Source organism: Periplaneta americana, chromosome 9, assembly GCF_040183065.1.
Source record: "Periplaneta americana isolate PAMFEO1 chromosome 9, P.americana_PAMFEO1_priV1, whole genome shotgun sequence".
Lineage (NCBI taxonomy): Eukaryota > Metazoa > Arthropoda > Insecta > Blattodea > Blattidae > Periplaneta > Periplaneta americana.
The window spans coordinates 177,282,059-177,306,410 of record NC_091125.1 but is presented as its reverse complement, the minus strand read 5'-3'; the positions used below and the strand labels follow the sequence as shown (position 1 = coordinate 177,306,410).

At 37.4% G+C, this 24,352-nt stretch overlaps 1 protein-coding gene across 2 annotated transcripts in view; it reads left to right on the top strand.

Annotated features, from left to right (window-relative positions):
* Positions 1–23,484, top strand: part of LOC138706808 (heterogeneous nuclear ribonucleoprotein U-like protein 1) — an 88,169-nt gene extending 64,685 nt beyond the window's left edge. For both annotated transcript variants that reach the window (XM_069836535.1, XM_069836534.1), the window contains exons 11-17: positions 9,157–9,325; positions 10,596–10,799; positions 11,317–11,395; positions 13,004–13,184; positions 16,178–16,349; positions 18,253–18,395; positions 20,008–23,484. In XM_069836535.1, the coding sequence (XP_069692636.1) occupies positions 9,157–9,325; positions 10,596–10,799; positions 11,317–11,395; positions 13,004–13,184; positions 16,178–16,349; positions 18,253–18,395; positions 20,008–20,121 (1,062 nt within the window). In that variant the 3' untranslated portion in view covers positions 20,122–23,484. The remainder of the gene's footprint in view (positions 1–9,156; positions 9,326–10,595; positions 10,800–11,316; positions 11,396–13,003; positions 13,185–16,177; positions 16,350–18,252; positions 18,396–20,007) is intronic.
* Positions 23,485–24,352: the final 868 nt, after the last annotated feature.

Here is a 24,352-nt window from a genome sequence, read left to right as displayed (position 1 = left end):
CGCGTGTTATTATTCGGTTGAGAAGCTCTTATCATCCAGTCTGCTGTCCAAAAATCTGAAAGTTAGAATTTATAAAACAGTTATATTACTGGTTGTTCTGTATGGTTGTGAAACTTGGACTCTCACTCTTAGAGAGGAACATAGGTTAAAGGTGTTTGAGAATAAGGTGCTTAGGAAAATATTTGGGGCTAAGCGGGATGAAGTTACAGGAGAATGGAGAAAGTTACACAACGCAGATCTGCACGCATTGTATTCTTCACGTGATATAATTAGGAACATTAAATCCAGACGTTTGAGATGGGCAGGGCATGTAGCACGTATGGACGAATCCAGAAATGCATATAGAGTGTTAGTTGGGAGACCGGAGGGAAAAAGACCTTTGGGGAGGCCGAGACGTAGATGGGAGGATAATATTAAAATGGATTTGAGGGAGGTGGGATATGGTGGTAGAGACTGGATTAATCTTGCACAGGATAGGGACCGCTGGTGGGCTTATGTGAGGGCGGCAATGAACCTTCGGGTTCCTTAAAAGCCAGTAAGTAAGTAAGTAACAGTACTCATTACTGAATCACAGAGAATGCAGTACTGTTAAAGTTATACGAGGTATAATATATGAAGAGTCTGAGATTCAGTACACATTACAGAATCACATTGATTCACAATAATTTTTATGGTTATATACATTACATTGTGTCAGAAGTGAGACATCCAGTACTAATGTGTCAGAAGTGAGACATCCAGTACTTATTACATTGTCAGAAGTGAGACATCCAGTACATATTACATTGTGTCAGAAGTGAGACAGCCAGTACTTATTACATTGTGTCAGAAGTGAGACATCCAGTACTTATTACTATATTATCGAAATACAGAGTCAGGTGGCATGATCTCCATGGTTTGAATTAGCCGCCATGCAGATTTTTTGATAGTTGCACTTGAGTGAGTCAAAGTGAAACTCATACTCTGGGAAGAACTTGTCAATTTTGTTAAAAAAAAAAAATTGTAAGATCTTTCTTAAGTGATACTTTACTGAAGTACAAAATAAACTCTTATTATTTATATATACAAAGCAGACTAATCACTTATTTGTACAAGTACATGAAACAGGTAAAAATAAAACTGATTCACTTCTGTTAGTTTCTTAAAAATCTGTGACATTACAAGCTAATTTCAAACATTACTATTTTGTAGGATAGCCTCTAGCACTTCTAACAGCTCTTAAACGGCTAGGCATAGATCACACAATTTTTCACAGTAAGATGGTCTAATGTTCTCCCATTGTTCACGTAAAGCAGTTTTTAGATCACTTTTGTTCGAATTGTTATATTTTCTTATTGCTAATTCTAAGTGATGCCATAGATTTTCAATAACAATTAAGTCTGGGACTGTGGAGATGTCTTGAGTACTTTTGTGCAATTACATAGCAGCCACATTGACCTTTGTGTTTTGGGTCGTTATGCTGATAATATTTAAATTGATCCACTACACCAAGTTTTTTAGAGCTAGCTGAAAAACGTTTTATATACGTTATCCCATCAATAAAAGTTAACTGACCTACTCCACTAGCTGCCATACACCTCCAGACAGTTACACTACCTCCATCATGTTTAACATTTGGTCGTAAATTCTCATTTGTCATCTTCCTATCTGATCCAAAAAGATTGTACTTGTTCTCATCAGCAAAAATAACTGTCTTTTAGAAGTCGAAATCTTTTCCAATGTGCTCCTTAACGACGTTCAACCTCTTCTTCCTCTTAATTTTGTTAACAAATGGTTTTTTCCTAGCTATTCTTTCATCTGTTACTTTTTCTTGAAATCGAATAATTTCAGGATAATCTTGTTTGTATGTTCCTCAGCCATCACAGCAAGGCTTAGAGCATTAATCATTGCATTTCTCTGTACTTGTCTTATTAGCCAGTGTTTCTCCCTTGGGTTGAACATTTTTTTTCCACCTATTTTTGCTTTATTTTCAATGCTGTGTGCATTTTTGTTCTGCTGATAACACACTGCACAGTTGCATGATTCTTATTCACAATTTTAGCTATTTTTCGGAGAGATTGTCCCTTTTGTAATGAAAAATCATCAGTTCTCTTTCTGTTCTCGAAGACTGACCTCTTTGATGGCCCATGACGACTGGACTGTACTCCGCAACTCCTCACCGAAGTATAGTGCATATGCAGCACAAACTCCCCCACAGCTGTGAATCCAGAGCTGTATGCGTTTTATTTTGACAAGGCTTACCAGCATCGAACTATAAAATCTGTGTAAATTTAGGAATAAGATGAATGACCAGTAGCGACATAATAATACAATGTACGCTGCTTTTATATGTTAATGCCATCATGACGTGGTCAAGTGAACATTGTGCATCTTGTTGAGCGTTTTCAGAAAATGGTGATTGTGATTGCAACACTGTGGCAATTTCGTACCCATTTTAGAGTAGGTCGACACGAAAGAATTCCTAATAAGAAAACCCTACTAATGTGGGTGAGAAATGTCAGGCAAAATGTTCAGCTCTCAAACAGAAGTCAGTCTGGTAGATGTCGCAATGTTCAGGCTCCCAAGGATATCACAACAATGAGGCATTCTGTTACCACATCTCCATAACGTTCAGCCATTAAACATGCTCTGGTATTGGGAATATCTGATCGGAGTGTGAGATGAGTCTTACACCTAGACATGAAGTTCCATCTCTACAAAGTTACGGTGGTTCAGGAACTTCAGCAATGTGACTGGCTCAACCGCCAAGATGCTTGCAGACCATATTGGAAAATGTTCCAGGCGATGCTGTTGTGCTCATTTTGATTTGTTGGGCTGCATATAAAAACACAGCATTTCTTATTGGTCCCCAGAAAACCCTCGAGAAGTGCATCAGCTACCTCTCCACAGCGCGCGTGTTACTGTTAGGTGTTCTGTTGCACAGTTTGCAGTGCTGCAGTTGGTGAAGACATTTAGCGGGTACTGTTGAATACAGCAGACCTCCTTCCAGATCGCAGCCACATAAGGCATGGCATTAGATGCTGACACTAGTGGCCTAATACATTTTTGGGAACAAAAGCCTAGAACTTCTTTCACTAGAAGAGCATTCCTTTTCTTAGTCCACATATTGTTCATTACAGTAATGCGCCTTCACATTCTGAAGTTGAAATTTGAATTAAACCCACATAGCCTATATACCGATGTGTAATAAAATAAAAAGCTCTGGTGGTTTCGCATTTAAGTCAGTATGGATATAATATTCCCTGAAGGTCTAAATGTACTTTCGCTTGTATTCAAGATGGAAATGTTCATACAAGTTTGAGATGCATGTATCACTAGGGTTATATATTATATTTGTATTTACAAGTAAAATCTTACAACATGTCTTTCATTTTATATTACTGACCTTTGTAAGTAGGATGCTTGTGTGGCGTTGATAAGCCCCTGGGGTTTATTTCAGTCATCTTTGTCCTGTTATGTAGCTCACTTTGAAGTAGAAAATGCCTCAATATAAGATGCTGGTGAATGTACCATAGATTCAAATACCTTAACAGTGCAGTACGCTTTTAAGCTTCTGGAATTATTGTTAGATCTCTCATAATAAGGCCATAGATGATTCATCCATGATAAGGGCATCACAGACTATTGCCATATTCTGAACAAAATGAACAGACATTTTAATTTTAGCTAATCTTGCGTATTTAGATGTTTATTTCTTTACTTATTACTGGAGACTTCAGTCTTGAGGCGCTGTGACATCAGGTTAGTAGGCCTATTAATTAGAAATATCACGACGGTCTGCAAACTTGAAATTAACAGATCATAACTATTCTTAAGTGCCAGACCATGGTTTTCGATAAAACAACGAATTTACAAGTGTGTTAGCAAAGGATGTGCGATGTCATTTGTTACTTTTGTGCCAGATATCAAAATCAAATGTTTTCAGACATTTTACATCCTCCATTTCAAAGTGTATTAAAGACTAGTTGAATATAATAAATCTTTTCGAGTTTATATTTTTTCCGGTACGATAACAGCGAGTTTTTGTTTTAGACGGTATGGTGTGCAGCACTGACAGTTTGGAATAATAGAGCCACGCACAGTCACTGTATAGCTTGGAGATATTATCTTTGAAACAAAGTGATGTCAAAATAGCAAAAATTCTTCTGTAAGATGGTAAAATAAACTTCTGAATAGGATCTATGTTGCTCTTGTTATTTATGTTTGTATTCAGGGAGATCATTCTGCCAGACTCTGCTTTGGACGTTGATAGGGACTATAAGAAATAGCTTGTCACGCAACTTCAACAAATGTGCATAGACCAAATAGAAGTGATTGGGCCGAAATTCAAATACAAACTACTGAGCCATTTATACCCGGACTCACACTTTCTGAAGTCGAAATTGTGATAGAAAATCTGAAAAAGTACAAGTCTCCAGGTATCTATCAAATTCCAAGAGAATTAATACAAAATGGTGAAAACGCATTATCTAGTGAAATTTTTAAGCTTATACATTCTGTTTGGGAAAAGGAAATTGTCCATAATCGTACCTATCTTTAAGAAGTGGGAAAAGACTAACTGTAGTAACTTTCGAGGAATATCGGCTTTTATTGATGTCTTACAAAATTTTGTTCAATATTCTTTTGAGAAGATTAACTCCGTATGTAGATGAAATTATTGGGGATCATCAATGTGGTTTTAGGCGTAATAGATCAGATATTCAACAGATATCGGAGAGAAAATGGAGTATAAGGGCACAGTACATCAGTTATTCATAGATTTCAAAAAGGCAAATGACTCTGTTAAGAGAGAAGTTTCATGTGATATTCTTATTGAATTTGGTATTCCCAAGAAACTAGTTCGCTTACTTAAAATATGTCTGGTGAAACTTATAGCAGAGTCCGTATAGGCCAATTTTTGTGTAACACTTTTTCAATTCACTGCGGGCTAAAGCAAGGAGATGCACTATCACCTTTACTTTTTAACTTTGCTCTAGAATATGCCATTAGGAAAGTCCAGGAAAACAGGGAGGTTGAACAGGTTACATTGTTGTTGTTTAGTCAAATGTCCGAAGACAGGTCTGAACCTCACAAGTGATACTAAGAAGGCACCATTTATGAAGCAACTAGGCCAGGAGATAATGGAGTAGGGCGGCCATTTCCTTTCCTCCTCCATTGCATACATTGCCGACTAGCTACATCGACTTATATTAGCTACTTGTCTATGCGGATGACGAGAATATGGTAGGATAAAATCCAGAAACAATTAGGGAAAACATTGGAATTTTACTTGAAGCAAGTAAGGAGATAGGTTTGGACGTAAATCCCGAAAATATATATATATATATATGATTATGTTTCGTAACCAGAACATTGTACGAAATGGAAATATAAACATTGGAAATTTATCTTTTGAAAAAGTGAACAAATTCTAGTACCTTGGAGCAACAGTAAAAAATATAAATGACACTCGAGAGGAAATTAAACACAGAATAAATATGGGAAATGCCTGCTGTTATTGGTTGAGAAGCTTTTATCACCTAGTCTGCTTTCGAAAAATCTGAAAGTTACATTTTATAAAACAGTTATATTACCTGTTCTTCTGTATGGTTGTGAAATTTGGACTCTTACTTTGAGGGAGAAAGAGAGATTAAGAATGTTTGAGAATAAGGTGCTTAGGAAAATATTTGGGGCTAAGAGGGATGAAGTTACAGAAGAATGGAGAAAGTTACACAACACAGAACTGCACACATTGTATTCTTTACCTAATATAATAAGGAACATTAAATCCAGACGTTTGAGATGGGCAGGGCATGTAGCATGTATGAGTGAATTTATAAATGCATATAGAGTGTTAGTTGGCTGAGGGGAAAAGACCTTTGGGGAGGCCAAGGCGTAGACGGGAGTATAATATTAAAATGGATTTGAGGGAGGTGGATATGATGGTAGAGACTGGATTCATCTTGCTGAGGACAGAGAGCGATGACAGGCTTATGTGAGGGCGGCAATGACAAGTAGGCCTACTATAGCTGTGTCTGAAAGTATAGTAGAATGTTAAAATAACTGTATCGGGGCTTTGCAAATGGACATGTCAAGAAATATATTTATTTACTTACTGACTAATTTATTTATTCTAATTTTATTTATTTGTTGGTATATTTGTATAGAAAAATCTATGCTGAAACGGACTAGTTCTTTGCTGAAATGGAAATTATTGCTTTCTGTGAAAATGTTGAAATCAGTTTGTTTTGCAACATCAAGTTGCTGCTTTTGGTTAAAAGTTGTGCCTCCTGACGAAATTAGTTCCTTTAGAAACCAACTTCCTAATTTCTTGAAAGGGAAAAGAATATTCCTCACAAACACTGCTACCATGTTTAATAACTCCATACAATGCTTTAATGCATAAAAGTCATTCACAGAAATACTACTAGGGTACAGAGTCTGCTCACAGTCCTTAATACTTAATGGGTGAGGGAGGGACTGGCTTCAGCTGATACGACATTTTGGAGGTCCATTTCTTTCTCTGAAAGACGAAAGTATGAGAATTGATGAAACTATAAATGTATTGCTTTTGGGGCCTGGTAGACATTGTTACACTCGTGACTGAGTGAGCGAGATGCTGTCTACTCTGCCTTTACCAGATGTGCATCTGAGAGCTTGAACTAACAGACTTGTCAGGTTGTCACATACTTCAGTCCAGAACTTTAGAAACACACCATATTATTATAACAAAAATATATAAAATGTTATTAGTAAAGCAGGCTAAAGCAGGGAGATGCACTATCACCTTTACTTTTTAACTTCGCTTTAGAATATGCCATTAGGAAAGTTCAGGATAACAGGCAGGGTTTGGAATTGAACGGGTTACATCAGCTTCTTGTCTATGCGGATGATGTGAATATGTTAGGAGAAAATACACAAACGATTAGGGAAAACACGGAAATGTTACTCGAAGCAAGTAAAGCGATTGGTTTGGAAGTAAATCCCGAAAAGACAAAGTATATGATTATGTCTCGTGACGAGAATATTGTACGAAATGGAAATATAAAAATTGGAGATTTATCCTTCGAAGAGGTGGAAAAATTGAAATATCTTGGAGCAACAGTAACAAATATAAATGACGCTCGGGAGGAAATTAAACGCAGAATAAATATGGGAAATGTGTGTTATTATTTGGTTGAGAAGCTCTTATCATCCAGTCTGCTGTCCAAAAGTCTGAAAGTTAGAATTTATAAAACAGTTATATTACCGGTTCGTCTGTATGGTTGTGAAACTTGGACTCTCACTCTTAGAGAGGAACATAGGTTAAAGGTGTTTGAGAATAAGGTGCTTAGGAAAATATTTGGGGCTAAGCGGGATGAAGTTACAGGAGAATGGAGAAAGTTACACAACGCAGATCTGCACGCATTGTATTCTTCACGTGATATAATTAGGAACATTAAATCCAGACGTTTGAGATGGGCAGGGCATGTAGCATGTATGGGCGAATCCAGAAATGCATATAGAGTGTTAGTTGGGAGACCGGAGGGAAAAAGACCTTTGGGGAGGCCGAGATGTAGATGGGAGGATAATATTAAAATGGATTTGAGGGAGGTGGGATATGATGATAGAGACTGGATTAATCTTACGCAGGATAGGGACCGCTGGCGGGCTTATGTGAGGGCGGCAATGAATCTTCGGGTTCCTTAAAAGCCATTTGTAAGTAAGTAAGTTATTAGTAACTCCTTCATTAATAAATAGCACACTTTTCCATTTGCATGCTAGTCAGAAATTGAACTGTACGGAAAACTTATGACACACACAGCACTTCGTATTCAGAATCTAGACACTAAAAATTGTGGGGAAGGAATGGCTACTTTCTTGAAACTAATCTTATTTTTCCCTTCGTTATAAATACTCATGCTTACGTGGGTATATGGAGCCAAGGCAAAATTTGAAAACTTGTATTTCTATTGATATATTGAAATGGAATATTTAAATTTCACAGCTTGAAATATTAAATTTAAATGTACGTCTCATGTAATTGAGTTAACTAATTTTAAGATAATTGAAGTCATATGATTTGACATGTTAGTTACTGCTTGTTGATCCCACTAACAGAAGTGGGTCTGCATCACAGACAAGATACATTCTGTAGCAAACCGTCTACTCTTTGTAATAATATAGCTCAGCGTTCATTTTCTGTTTATGTGTTTGGATATTAAACACATACTTTGTGGTTAGGGGAATGACTTTCAACAAATCAAATTGAATTGAAGCATGTTTGTATAGGCTGGGTCACGTCCAAATTTAAATGAAATTGTAATGGTGTAGCAGTTGGGATGATAACCAAAAACTGGAATTTTTGACGATACATTCCTTGTCGAGCCCTATTATTTCTATAAAACAATGTTCATAGCATGCCCGTAATTTCGTATGAACATTATAAATTATGTCAGTGGTTTGATGAAAGGTGAGTTTAATAATTCTGTAGCTTGCTTTTCAGTTCCGGGTGTGAAAGTTTGAGTGAGGTAAGTAGAAAGTTGACATCAGAAAAGAATTGAGTGGCAAGGTAAGTCTGCAGACGAAAAGAGGTGAGTTCTATTTCCTACAACCAGAACGTCAGAATGTAAAGGAATTAGCTGTAGATGAGACGGTAAGTCTTAGTATTAACCTAAAGTATTCATATTTTGAAGCACAGAAGTATGCAGCACTCGTTATCTGAAGGACAGCAACATAATCATATAATTTGTATTACATAACATTGTATTTATGTATTAAGACGATGGCAGCATTATTAGAGTTTGTGCCATGCATTACTTGGATAGATAGTGTCAGGTCAGGCTTACTCTGCAACACACGAGTCGACTGCACTGTGTACTGTATGTCAGTCAGTAGGAGCTAGATAGTCAAGCTGTACTGGAAGCATGAACCCAGATGTGGAGAAAGCCAAACTGTTTATTCAGCCAGAACTTGGTGCTAACGCTCATTTGTTTCCAAGACAGGGCTTCTGGACAGAGGTGAGTATTGGGTAGAGGGGGGAGGGACGCAAGCACTTACCAGCTACTAAACCCATGTGTTGAGCCCTTGTCATTCCAGAGGTGATGATGCTAACAATGTATATGAAGGATATGGAGAGGGGTCCTGGTGACCCCAGCATGGAATCTTAATCATGTCTACAACCTATACATTACACAGACCAATGTCTATCCGTCGGCCCAAAGACGCAAAATGAGGGGTTTTGAGGGCTTCGTACGCCGAGCAGTAGTAGTTGTACCGACAGACGAGGAGTTCAAGAGGCGTTGTGAAAAACGAGAGAAGGTGGAAGGCAAAGATGTTCCGGACTCCGCTGTGCTGGAGATGAAAGGTAACTAAATGGACCAGTCTTCCGTAATACTTCATGCGAAGGCCAGGTTGAATTCTCCTCTTTTTCTACCATTTAGTTGTGGTGCATTGTGATCCTCTGTAGTGTACTACCACTCCCCTTGGCCTGTAACCCGTGTGCATTTATTTATGCTTTGACATTCTTTTAATACTTGTTTTCATTCTCTGTCTCTCTTCCTCGTTGTCAGTGCTTGAAGTGTGTTGGTATGCAGTTTTATGAATTAATTATAATTGAAACTATTGGCATCTTGTTACATATAAGCAAAAATATACAAGGAGGTACCAGGGCTAAATGTGATCATTTTAAAGGCTTAGTTTTATAGTTTGTGAAGAGTTATTTATTATACATGGCTGCTCTTTAACACAGGTCTGTACCATTGTGTGTGTGTGTATATGTGTGTGCGTGCGTGCATATGCGCGCATGCTCTAAAATATTATTTGCCGACATTTTGTCAATGGTTTTAACCTGCTAGTACACAATGTTCTTTCTTGTGACACCTCCTTACTTCCAACAGAACGGGCATAAAGGGTAAGAATTTGTTGCAGGAGCAAGGATGGAAATGTGTTGCTGAGGAATATAGCAGGATGGTTAGTGGAACAGCAAGAGTTGTGATTTTAATCATTTATAGTTATGACGACAAAGTAAGTTATTTGGCTTCTCTCCCAGCCAACTGATATGAAACGTGTGGAGAGATAGAAGATTAATAGGCTCATAAAGAATGTGATGTTATTGTCATCACAACGTACAAAGGTAGCATATTAGTATATCAGAATGTTCTTGTTGAATGTGAGTTTTGCTTGTGATAGTATTAGTGATGCTACATGTAGCCCGGGTCTCTCTGCTACCAATAGTAATCAATGTTTAAAGATGACTTCAAGCACTGATCGTTCATATTGTCACTTTTTTAGTTTGCAGTTTCTCTTACCTGTAATGATCATTTGTTTGGGATCGCGTCTTGAAGTGAAACACGTCAACTTGGATTCTTGAATGTATGTAATACAATTTGGGTCTCAAGAAGGCCAGAAATGTTTATATACTGTGCATGTTTTTTATACATAACTTTATGGTTATTTTTTTCAGTAGTTAATAAACTGATAATTAAGAAAATCAGTTTGGACGATATAAAATATGCAAATATGTTTACTGTTCATAACAAATTTAGCTAATGCGTCATTACACACGTCAAGAATCTAAGGCAACGTGTTGAGGAAGCAGATGAAGAATGCTTACTGAAGTGGTTGTGCTGTTGCAGCGAACTTCGTGCTGCCAGAGGTAGGGGACATTTTCAATCAAGTGGAGTACACCGAATTGTCTGAGGCAGAGTCCCGTCCCTTAGTGGAGCAGTATAACAAAGAAGGACGAGACGCTGGTTATGGTCCGGCACAAAAGCGCCATCGCAATGACAACCGTGATGGACGGGACAGGTCCTCGTTCAGAGGGGGCTTCAGATCGCGAGGTATGCACACCTAAGGGAACCGTAACATTTTGTACACAGTGATAGGTGTGTGACCACAGTATCACACTGCTTTACTGTTGAAGTGTTTCAATGTTTGCACAAAGTTCGTCGTGAAAGCATATAATGTGAAGACTCGAGATAATGTGGATGTCACTTTTTAATTTGCCTTACTACAGTGTTACTAGAATTAAAATAAGTATTTATTCTAAGCTTGTTTGAATGTTATAACAACAGTAAACCGCGTGCCTCTGAATTTACTTGCTACAAAATTGGTGTGCCATTTACAAATAGTTACAAAAGATTTTTCAAAACTGAAACTGTTACGTATTTATTGCAAGCTATAAAAAATCCACAGAGGACAAACTTTTTATTTTGTTGAGAATAATGTTATTATGCTTTAAGTTATGATGAATCATGTGTTCATACTGAGCTGGCTGCAATACAAATAATAGCTGACATGTTGGCATGTTTCTGAAAATATATTGTATCCTAATATGTTTACTGTGATGCACTTCAGGAGGGCCTGACAATAGAAACCGCAGTGGGGGCGGTTGGCAGTCACGAGGCGGAGGAGGTGGGGGAAGCTGGAGAGACAGGTAGGTACAGTGCAGCTTAGGTACAGATGTTATTATTCCAAATTGTAAAGTGATCCTTGGCCTTGTGAATAAATTTCGCAAGACAAGAAGCTTTGCAGATAAGAACACACATGGCATTGGACAGTGCTGGGAAGTTCTCTTCTTCAATCCTTTGCAGGAAATGTTCTGTATTATTGAAGGTACAAAGCATACAGAACTGCGATCATGTGGGTGTAGGCCTATTTTGAATGGCAGAATTTCCCTGATTTCCTTCTGTGGCTTGGTTTCATTTCGATCATCAGCTTCTTGTGATTTTTATCTCTGAGGAATTCTCAAAGGACAAATCCACTTGCACTGGAAGAACTCGGAAGATATCATCTCTTATTTCTCAATGGGAACTGCAGCGAGTGTATGTCATTTCTTAATCGCATGTTTGGAATAAGAGAACATATTTCTTAACTTAGTGAGTAAATAATGTTTCAACTGCTTATGTTAGGCTTCTTCTCACAAGCGACCCTCTCAGGTTTCGAACACATGTAACTCATGTTTAATGAAATTGGGGTACATAAAGTTGGTATCTATAGAAAGAAGAATTTCCAAAGTTTTAATACCCTACCTCATAGATGCTGAATGTAAGCCCCTCAAGGTAATTAGGCACAGCATGGTCGATTGATGTGATAGATCAAGTATGGACATTTTTAACATATCCCACAATCAAGGAGGCCAAGAAAGAGGTTCACTATCATTACGACCAGCACGGCCAAGCCAGCTGACTTCTGACTTCGTTGTGAAAGCGTAGAGTTATGCTGACCTGCCCTGTTGGAAGATGAACTGGGAATGTGCTTTTCCAGTTGCAGCAGGTATGGAAGTACGCCCCATACACTTCCTCATGGCTTACAGCACAGAACATGTTCACCTTAGGGAGTCGTGAATATGTTCCACATAGACACGTGGATTTTCCAACCCCCAGATTCTGATGTTATGTCAAAAGATGAAAAATGGCTCCATCAATAAACACTGAAGATTCGATAAAATCATCAGTTTGAATGGTAATTATATTCAGCATAGATGAAATTGAAACTGTTTGCACAGAATCTCCCTACTGTCTCTGATGGCAGATCTGCTTCCTTGTTTCCTCGCTTACTGGCGGGCATGCAGTTGATTTGCTCATGCAGATGCATCGGAGTATTTCTTAGGCGCGCTTCACTAATGTGGATACTAGTAACTGACGGGTTCATGAAAGTTCAGACTACCACGAGTTTGGGACAACTTGGACTATTGTATTAATGTCTGTCTTGTCACAAATTTTGCATATATAGAATATCTTCAAACAAAAGACATTCCCTACAAAACTATGTGAAGCACTTGTCTGTGACCTTAATAGTTTGGTTTGGGTAGCATATTGTTAAATTTGTAATACTCTGCAGTTTGAACAGAGCCAGCTGCATTGCAGTTTCTCTTCACCACTATTTCATGCGTAGATAGTCTAGTTGCTATATTGAGATAATAATGAAATGTCTTATACAGAATTGAACTTAAATAATTTATTGTGATGTAGCAAGCTGTCAGGCACTTGGTAAGTTTTTTTTTGTAATCATAAAGAGCTGAAGTGTTTTGTCTCTGTTCTAGAAATCAGCCCCACGGTGGTTTTCGAAGTGGTGGGGCAGGTGGTGGTGCTGGTGGTGGTGGTGGTGGTGGTGGATGGAGAGGAGGTCGTGGAGGAGGCAGAGGTGGTGACTCTCATGGAAGCAGAGGTTTTGATCGTAATCGTCCCTCTGGTGGCAATCGTAATCAACAGTCTGGAGGAAAAGTATGTATAATAGTAGTGATGCTACATTGTGTTTAAAGTCGAAGCATCTGGATGTGCAATACAATCATTTTAATGGGTCTATACTGTAAAACCTCTTTAACTAGAATTAGTGGTTATTTCGAAGGATTCTGTTTCCCAGTTTTAAGTATAACAATTTATGTTTTCAAACTTGGATAATACGAAGTATGGTTTATTTGTATTTCGAATACAACTCTTATGTCCCAAACCTATAAAGGAGCCCGTTAATTCGAAATGCATTACTGATACTTTTGGATACCCCTGGGTATTTCCATTATACCTGACACAGCTATGAGAGGAAGTTCCTGACTTTCTGTCTCTGTCACTCCTCAGCACTTGGCTTTGGAAGAGACAATGGACGTGAGAGTTGACTGAGTATGAAGGATAGAGTTGGTAGAACAGCAGTCCTGCCACTCTATCACATTTATCGAAAAGTAATCCACAACAACTTTTTGTGGCAACGTATTAAATTTAATAGGTAAGCAAAACGAAATAATGCAGAAGAAAGCTACAGGTTTTACCTATTTTTCAATACAGGGACCAAGTCTCTCGACACATTTCCCCCATCGTGACACCAGATTCAGTACACCTCGTTCATAGAACTCCGTTTTCTGGGCGTATAACCCCCACCGCATGACTGATTTCACTTCTTCATCTGAACCAAAGCATTGGCCTCCTAGGAATTTTTTCATTGGTCCAAAGAGGTGAAACTCAGATGGTGGGAGGTCTGGGTTACTGCACCTCAGTGCTCTGCCATTGGGTGGAGTGCAGCATGTGCCTGTTGGTAAGATTTACTTGGCCCTTTGTGAAGAACGCACCTCTACGGTCCAGATAGTCAGCACCATACACCTCCAACACTTCACTTGGACTCGGAAAAGGTTAATCAGCTGGGCTAATAAGTGATGTGGTTGACTTTCTTTATGATGAAATTATGTAGTAATAAAAAAAAGAAAACATTTAAAAAATACAAAAGAATCGGTGATAAATAATACTCGTAAGTTTATTTATATCTGTATATACTTTTATTTAGTAATTTCATCATCATTATGTCCTTCACGTGTTACTGTCTCATGCCAGCATCTTTCCAAATTTCTTCTTCCTCTTGGTACATGACAAGAATTTGTTTAGACCATCTAGTGCGATCCATCCTTTCGACATATTTCTTCCACTAAAGTCTGTATTGTTGAACAAAATGAATTATAGGATCTATTTCTATTTCTTTCATTATATCTTCATTTTTACTGTGTAAAAATCCATCTGCCGAAGTTGCAGGCACCCACTATAATTACACTATTTGTTCTGGCTATCATGTATATTTTAGGAAGAGTCACTGGCAATCTGCAAAGCTAACTGCAATAATTTCTTTCCTATAATTGTTCATGTTTATGAGAAAAACATGTGCAGTCAGTGTTAATCACTAGCATAGATCACTGTGTACCTGATCAGATTGTGAGCTAAAATCATTCTGCCTGTACAGATATTCTGAAAGTGATATTGAGGTGTACAGGCAAAAGGTATTAAGTGCATTTAATACTCTTTTCCTGTCAACATTTTGTTTGTAATGGACTTAATAATTTGCGAAGGTTTCATTACTAAGGAACTTTTTTACGGGTTAAGACTTAATTCGTTTTCCCAGTAGACAAAGCACAATTTGTTGTACTTATTACCATTCATAACTCATTTTTCGCATTTTTGGACTTCATACCTTTTCCTTGTTTTCCTTGTAAGCCCACGATTTCAGCTGCTGTCAGCATTTTCTCTTATTGTCCGTGCCTCACAGCCGCAAGTCAGAACTGGTCCAGCTGGTGTGTATAGACTTTTAGCCTCGTATGAGTTTGAACTTGGGAGGATTTGAAGATGGTGTTAAGTACTCCAGTGATTTTTATAAATTTAGATATTGCTATTCTCGGTGTTTAATGGCAAACACACAGATGTTCACGTAGCAACATGTTACTATAGTAAAGTTCGCATAGCTGTAAAGTATCAGCTTACTCTAATTCTTCTGGTCTGCCCAGGACAATTTTTTTTGTCAAAATCCAGACACTCTCAACTTCATAGTGCGCGCTGAAACCCTTTATCTACTTAAACTGAACAGTGTGCAAATAGAATAAGACTGCTTGCTGTTGTAAATGTAAGTGTTATATTTACTCGTGTAATTTTCTCCCTAATTAATTTCCCTGCTAGATATTTAGGACATATTTCAAAGTTGTATTTTCCTCGCGTAATATCTTCCTCTTACATTAAACAAAATTTGGACACTCCTTTCCCCTTCAAACACAGTAGCCTATAGACAAGATCGTTATTCATCTCTTCTATAATGAAAGTCGTATATGATTGCTCTGATGGCACAGAAATGATGTGATGAACGTAGTGGAGTGTGAAATACATAACTTATGTGAATATTTCATGTGCAGAGTTTAACACCAGGCTTCAAAATTAGTCAAGATCAGGATAGAACTGACGCACAAAGAAAAGCCTCAAATTGTTCATAATTTCCCATATATTCTTATTAAACATTGATTTGGTACTACATGAATTGTTTGATGTTATTTATAGTCGTCACATAATTCTCTGCTCGATTTTTCGCCTCCGAATTTTTTTTTTTTTTTTGTTTTTTTTTGGGGGGGGGGATGGAGAAGGATGAGAACTAAATACGGTATGTGCAAATTTGATATATATACATGTACTTAAACTGTACAATTTGTAAATAAAATAAAATGGCTAATTTTTGGGATTGTAAAATTTCCTTTTGGGTGCATACTGAGAATAATAATATTGTCAACATGTGAAATATATGGTTTTCGTGACGCACTCTTTATTGGCCTCTAGTATAATAGTGGAATAGCGTCAAATTTATACTTCATGAAAATATCTGAATCTCTATCCCCATTGTCAATTGTTGGTAGATCTTTAATAGATCATACTGCATCTTTTCAGATTCAGTTCAGTACGCTGCGTGTTTTTATTTGTTTCAGGGGAACTGGGGAGGCTACAACCAGGGAGGAGGTGGAGGCAGTGGTGGCGGCGGTGGTGGAGGAGGAGGAGGAGGAAACTGGGGCAATGCTGGTGGTGGCAACTGGGGAGCACAGGGGTACAACCAGCAAGGCTGGGGGGCACAGCAGAATTATCAGCAGCAGGGTTGGAAAGGTAATTGTGTTATAACAAACATAATGGAAGTAGTTAAATCACTTGTGATGTGCTTAAGTAAGCGTTCTGAATTACGACCATTGGCGTAACTTGGAGGGTGACAGAATCAAAAAAGTTTCCATCCCTTAAACTGAAGTTAAATGTTTGGTAAGACACCACATTATTGAGTGGAAGTACTGACCAAACTTCTCTAGTCTTCTTCTCTTCTTCCTCAAAGGCTTTTCGGGGTCAAATTCATCTATTATAGCAAGAATGTGAGTCTTTCTAATCCAGTACATGGGTTGGATAAAAAGTAATGGCAACAGTTCGATATTTCTGACATGACTTATTCACAGGGGTACAACATTTATGTACCTTCTATATAGTCGCTCTCCTTATTTATTACCTTTTGCCAAATGTTTGGAAGGTGTCGTACACCATCAGCACGTCCATCTTTGTTGATGTTCCGTATTGACCACCCTAAAGCACGGATAAGTTCATCTCTGGTATTGTACCGGGTCCCTCACAGCGGTTCTTTCACTTTGGTGAAAAGATTGTAATCGCATGGATCATGTCGGGTGAGTACGGTGGATGTTCCAGTAGTCCACGTTTTCCGTCTGCCTTGGAAGTACAGCGTGGTGCAGTATTACCCCATCAATGTCATACGCCACAATGAACATCTCCTTCACAGCACTTTGTGTAGGGCGTACTTTCTTTGGACAAGGAGAACTGGGATGCTTCCATTCATTTGATTGGCGTTTCAAGTTTGGTTCAGACGAGCGAGTCCAGGTTTCGTCCATAGCGACGATTCGTCCAAGAAAGTCGTCACCTTCCCTTTGGTACCCATGCAACAAGGCCTTCCCGGAATGCTTTAACCCATCGTGCAACTGTGCGATATGGCAACACTGCATCACCACATGCTTCACGCAGTCCCTGAAAACATTCTTGTGCACTATGACCTTGTGCCATTTCAATTTTGATCCAGGAACGTTGCTCTAGTTTTGTAAGGATGGTCTTAGGGCGCTCACACTATCCCTATGAAAGTGAACGTTATTGGTCATTCACAAATGGATATTTGTGGTACAGTTCTTTGTTAAATGGTATATAATAATAATATTAATCCATGTCCAATATCAGATATTCTTTCTCTTTATTCCGAGAAATATTTTGCTATCATACTGTAGAACACCATTTCCTCTGCTAACATACATAAAAATACGATTGACTTTGTTTTTCTGAATAATGATTCATTTTGCAATCCATAGGAGTAATTGTGATATCCAACATTAAGTTTCAGTATTGTGCTTAACACGTATTGACAGTGTCAGCTACTGACAAGATTTCTTATGGGAAGGCAATAAAGAAAACATTCGCACAAATTAAATTTTTTTGTCTTGAATACATAGTTCAGCTGCTAACACGTTGATCAGTGGTTCCCACTTTTTGAAGGGACAGTTCCCCAATACTTGTCCTCATTCGAAAGTACAAATCCCTGTAAAATTGTAAAATCGAAAACAACGATAATTTTACTCAAAACCAGTGGATACCACCAACTCCTAATGTGTCAGTATCTGCAAGATGAAAAATCAGACCTATTTTTCAATTCTCTTTGGCTCCTTAGTCAGCCTTCCTTATTAATATATTTTTCGAACACTTAAATATGTTGAGTAGTAGTTCATAAGGCCAAGATGTTAACATAACAAGAGCCACAAATAAAACTAACGGACTTACAAGGAAACTTGGTGTTTCTGGTAGACATCATTTGACAAAAAGAAATGTTATTTATTCCAGTGTATTAAAGAACTCGTGAAAAATTTAGCTATGTAACATACGAAATGGCAAATTACATATTTGCTGTGTCTGAAACATAGAGAGCATTTCTGGAAAATGATAGAATGTGCGTTATACCTGACTGTTTTTTCAGGGTATGGTCAACAAGCCAACTATGGCCAGGGCTATCCTCAGCAAGGCTATGGCCAACAAGGTTACGGCAATGGAAATTATGCGAACTGGAACCAGCAGTATTATAACCAAGCCTATGGCGCAGGCACTCAAGGCTGGGGGCAGGTGAGACATTGCTCTTTGTTTCTATTCATCTGGTTGAATTTCTGTTCGTTTTCTAAGAATCTTCTTTTCATTGCATTGAATTGTTGCATCATTGTGCTGATTTCTAGCCATACTGTCGTGATTGCTGCTTGTTACGTTGTGTTTTTAATTATTACTATCTGTTTCATGAGTCATTTGCGGTTCCTTTTGTTCAAGCTTGAGCTGTTTTCAAAATGAGTCATTCCGTGTCAAAGCAACACAGACCACAACCCGACCATCTTGAATAGCCATGAAACTTTACAAATTTAAAGATTTTGTGTTTTTATTGAATATTGTGAAGTATTGAACATTGCTACTGAATACTTTTTTTTTTTTGGAATTAATATTTAAATTAAAAAAAAAAATAAGAGATTTTCGTCTCATTTATTAATGTTAAAATTTAAATAACTCATAAAGCATATTACAATTTTTAAATTATGAAAAAAAAAAAAATTAAAAAAGAAAGGAAAAAAGAAAATCAGCATTAATATCCCATATTTGCTTAAAACTCCCAGGAAAGTCCAGACTGGAACTCTAAATAATTTTGCAAGCAATGAAATATGTAGTTTCTGCTTATAGTACCCTGCACTGCTAACAGCATTATACCAAACCTTGGAAAACATTAATGTTCATTTAAAATTTCACTGTATAATGTTGGTAATCCTGCAGACGTGCTATTCTTAGAATTAACTGGAATATTAACTACAGATGACAGCACTCATTGCATCATGACTCAGCTTTTATTCTAATCTTCGGTTGTGTTTGAGAGAATTCATCATTTTTTATTTTTCAAATTTGTTCAGAATGAGATAATTCGTAAAAAAACAGCTGACCCAGTTGAGATCAATTCAGTTGAGTATTCATTATTATTAACTTTACCAAATTAGATTTTGTCGAGAAATTACTTAAGAAATTGTTCTCTGAATATTAAATCTTTGTATTGACCATATCGGACTATTGAGCCGGTAAACAATGGAAGGGAGGGAAAAAAGGTGTGGAAATGTGCGATGTCTGTGCTCTACATAACAAGCAACAGTCTAGCCATACTCATAACAACAGCTTACTGTGGCGAATCCACATACCTTCAAACTTCATTTAACCACACAATATTTCTAGGAAAAGGAAATCCAAAATAAATAACTAAACGCATACAAATGCATAGATAATGCATTTTGGAGTAGAGAGAGAGTGCCATATCTTGCCTTGGCCAAGACCCTGGAAGCAATTGAAGGTTTTTCTGCTAGGCTCAAGATTATAGAAATCTTGGCGAACTATTTTCGTTCTGTAATGGTTCTCACTTGAGAAGACCTACCGCTGGCCCCTGCATAGCAGAGACCACGGGAGACTTAGGCGGCGTTGTGGCAGAGCAGAGCCGCAGCGGCCAACCTGTACAACGAGCAGGAAGGTGGACTATTTGCATACTAGAGATTTAGAAATTTGGAGGCAGAGAAGAAAAATTTATGTATAGAGAATTCGAAATTTATTGCAACTGTTTAGACAGAATTAAAGCACAAATGAATTGAAGTAAAAAATACAGAAGGCGAAAAGGGAAGAATGTGTTATTAGGATAAGAGGAATTTGAACTCTGTTGCAGGCCAATGCAGATGGAAGCTACGCTGGGTACCCGCAGCAGGGGACGTGGCAGGGCTACGGGCAGGGGGGCTACAACTACGGCAATGCAGGTCCGCAGGCACAGCAGAACAAGTAATGGCGTCCCATCCATAAGCTTACGTTTAGTGCTGATGCAGTAACTGCTTTTTTTTTTACTACTAAATTGATAGTTTCTGTAATGTGTGAAGTAGTTTATGTGTACAGTGTTTTAACAGTCTGCTCAGCCCACACCGCAAGCTGCAGGGATGTGTATGAGCAAAGAGAAGAGTGCTGAAATTTATTTTATTATGTGTTTCACAAAATTATAAATGTTTACTTTTAAATCCTAATTAAAGAATTGCTTTGTGTAGAAAATTGTGCAAAACGAGCTTGGAATTGTTCAGGTCCATTTCTCTGATGTGTACCGTATTAGCTACGGGTGATTTGCAAATAGATCGGCCTTTTTTTGAGTCCTCAGTTTTTACTGGTTAAGGCAGTGGATGAATTAAAAAGTTTCACCTTGTCCTCAAATTAGACAACATTTAAATCTTGTCATTCTTCTGGCTGTCCCAAACTGGCAAGCTATAATATGTGAGAGGAACGCTGACTTTTCTGCATTTGAGCCCATAAGTTAACAGTTTCGAAAGATTTAGGATAAAAATAATATCTGTTATTTCTGTATTCACTTTTAATACTGGTCCCATGATTCATTCTCACGTCATTCTCCTATCTCTTTCAGTACAGACCAAATATCCTAAATAGGACCCATAAATGGGAAATACTGTTTTTTTTTTTAATCCCAAGTATAATACTTAACATATTTATTTATTGTTGATAGCATTGCACTTTTCCCTCCAATTTCTTATTGCGTTCTGTTGAGATTGAGGTTAAATGCCTAATGCTGCAATGGAAAGTGTTTGTAGTCATTCTTCTGGCAAGTTTCAAGTCATTAAAATTGTCAGTAATTCAATATATTTTTCATTTGTAACTAAGGCAATTGTAGTTCTTTATACACGTAGTTTTATTTCCAATCAGCTGTTGGCCGAACAACGGGCAGAGAAATGTCATTCTCCTGGCATGTTATAGACAGGAGAATGACATCTGAGGTTCAGTTTCTTTTTAAATACTCAAGCATAAAAATTGTCATTTATACAATGATTTTTTGCCTATTATAAGAAGTTTCAGATGCCAAGAGCAAAACAAAGCCATGAAGATTGTCTTAAGAGAAAGAGAGGCTGAAAGAAGAAGATATGCAATATTAAAACAGAAGGTAGAAGAAGATCTTCTTTTTTGTAAGAAATGAAAAAATACCTACAAAGACATTTGAAGTTAATACAGAGAGATAGAGAAGATATTGAAGAGGAAGCAGTGGTGGACAAATACGTCAATTTTGTGGCGCAGCAATTCTTTGAAAGCTCTGACAACAGCTAAGATCACATTTTCAAATTCTGAACCTAATGAAACGAATGAAACACGCCAGCCATTTCTGAAAAGATGAAAAAGATAATAGAGAAAGAAAATAAGATGAAAGCTGAAAAGTGCAGGAAGGGACTCCAAAAAGTTGAAACAAAACAGTCATTGGAATCTGGTAGCTTTCCAACACTAAGGAAAAGAGTTGAGGAACTATTGGATTCTAGGGACTGTAGCCAGGTGAGGAAGAAGTCGCTTAGATGCGTCAGGTACTGCAGGGTCAGAGACAAAAATGTGATCTTTGCATATTGAAAAAAATATTGGATGATGAACTCTGCATCTGTTTTGAAAAGAGGCTGCTTAACATGAGTAATGAGTTCTGATCTTGTGACTCATTTGTTAATTTAGAGTAATATAAATTGAAAATAATAATAATAATAATAATAATAATAATATTTTGGTCGCTCATAACTTTGTGAAATACACCTATTTGGTACAAGTAAGAAAATTAAAGCAAAAAGTATACTTCAGTACTATTGGTCATTCTCCTGGTGTATGAAAATAAGTTTTATTTTTTAAGATAAATAGCAGAAAATATAAAATTTTTATCTTGGCCCCACCTTGGAAGTTTGTCTCAAAGTGACAAAGATTACAACCATAAAAAATGATATCAAAATATCCACTATTTAACTCATGCCATTTTTGATCCTAAAAAGACCAAACTATTTGCAAATCACCCCTATAATGATAATAGCATTATTGTCACACGAAATAGCAGAGAGGTTAATATGGATGAGATATATTAATGATTGAAGATTTTTTAGTAAAGGAGGACCGGAACTTAAATACTACCAGCAGATCATCCCTATTATTGAAGTTGCCTTGCTCTCCTGCAGTATAAGCATTACGAGACATGATGTGTACAAGGCTGGGGCGATACAAATTTAACATGGGCTCATCATGTTGTCAAAAGTTCCACGTGAATATTTTAGAATTGAAAAGTGGTTAAATAAAGTTGCAAGGCAAGATTGTCCCTAAAATAGGATTGGTTAACTAGGAAGAATATGTACCGTAGGTAATTTTTCACGTGAAAGATATTTGATGGAATATGTCTGGCCTGTCATGTTACACAGACTTGCAATCAGTTCATGGAAAAACTTCATTTCTTAACCAAATCGTAGGTTTGTATTGCTGCACAATACATTCCATATTATACATGGTAGTGTTCTTTAATTGGGAAATTTCAAGTGGAGTGTTGAGATTTCTGCCTAACCTCTGGGCTTCTTCAGCCTTTTCTGCTGCATTAGCCCTGGGTGTAAGTGGAAAGTAACTTGTATATAATATATTTAATACTTAAAGATTTAAAAATATATTTAATAAGCATAGACTATAAAGAAGATTGCACTCGTGCTATGTGCAGTGAGTATAATCTTGATATTTATGAATTTTCTTCACAGTCCAATGTAATGAAATTCCCAGCACACATTGTAACTTCGTTGGTTCAAGATTACACTTGATTGTTTTCAATTATTACATTTGGGACAGGGAAATCTAAATAAATATTAGGATGCGGTAATCTGGCCCACCCTTCAGGCAAATGTTGTATCTGCTTGGCATACACATCCCTACGTTCCTATGTGAAGCACTTTAGATCATCACGTCTGTTCCGAGCTAATTTCAACTTGGTAACAAATGCAAAACAGTTCTATTTTGTGTACATTATAGTACAGATGTTCATAACTGAATATGTAAAAATTTTTTAGAAGGAATTTCTCCATGATTTGCTATAGTACATTGTACAATTTGACACACTTGCTGCATAGGAGTTTGTGATCTCGTTACCTTGATCCCTTCTAATCTGTCTTCGACATTATTGAATCATGATATTTTACGTACAATTTATTTCCATAAATTTGGAGAAGAAATAGTTACAAGGCAGGCCCGTTGAGGTGTTCTAATTTTGTCTTGAACTCATTTTATGTCCTTGAAAGTGATGTAATTTTTTTATACTGATAAACATGTAAAAGTTGTATGTACAAACTTTTAAGAATACATATTCTGTATGAAGCCATTGATTTTGTTAAAGAACCAGATTTACCTTAAAGCTTTTCATACCTCTATAAATTGCATCGTGGCAACAGTTGGTAGCAGCTCATCTCACCATCACCATGACCTCTACAATGTCCACACCTGTGGGGATACATCAGATGCTGTACAGTGTGGCAATAGGTATGTACAAGCATGGTGACTAAGGATAAATCACCATTCACCAGTTGTTTTCAATCATTGATTAAATTTAGTATAATATTGACAACTGGAAGATTTGCTATAGAAGAATCAAAATTGTTATTTCTTGAAGATAACCTCACTTAAATGCTGACCATTACTTGCAAATGAGTGATTCTGTTATAGCATTAATTTTATCCACAGTTCTCAGGATGAGATGTTGAGTCCGTGGACGTTCTTGGAACACATTACTTTTAAAACATCTGTACTGTAGGATCTGTTCAGTTTGGTGACTTTGAACTTCATACACAAACTACCCTGAGGCGACCGGCATGGCTCAGTCGATTAAGGCCGGTCTGAAGTTGCGCTCGGGTGTGGGTTCGATCCCCGCTTGGCCTGATTACCTGGTTGGGTTTTTTCCGAGGTTTTTCCCAACCATAAGGTGAATGCCAGGTAATATATGGCGAATCCTCGGTCTCATCTCGCTATCACCAATCTCATTGATGCTAAATAACCTACTAGTCGATACAGCGTCGTTAAATAACCAAGCAATTCCCATTCACATGCTACACAGTTGCCATATTCCTGGTGATCATTCATAGATGTGGCAGCTCTCCCTCCATATGGGGCTGAAGGAAAGTCTTCAGTTTTTTCTAAACAAGGGTTGTGATTGGTTATTAACAGATGAAGACTAGATTCTGTGGCAGTAGATA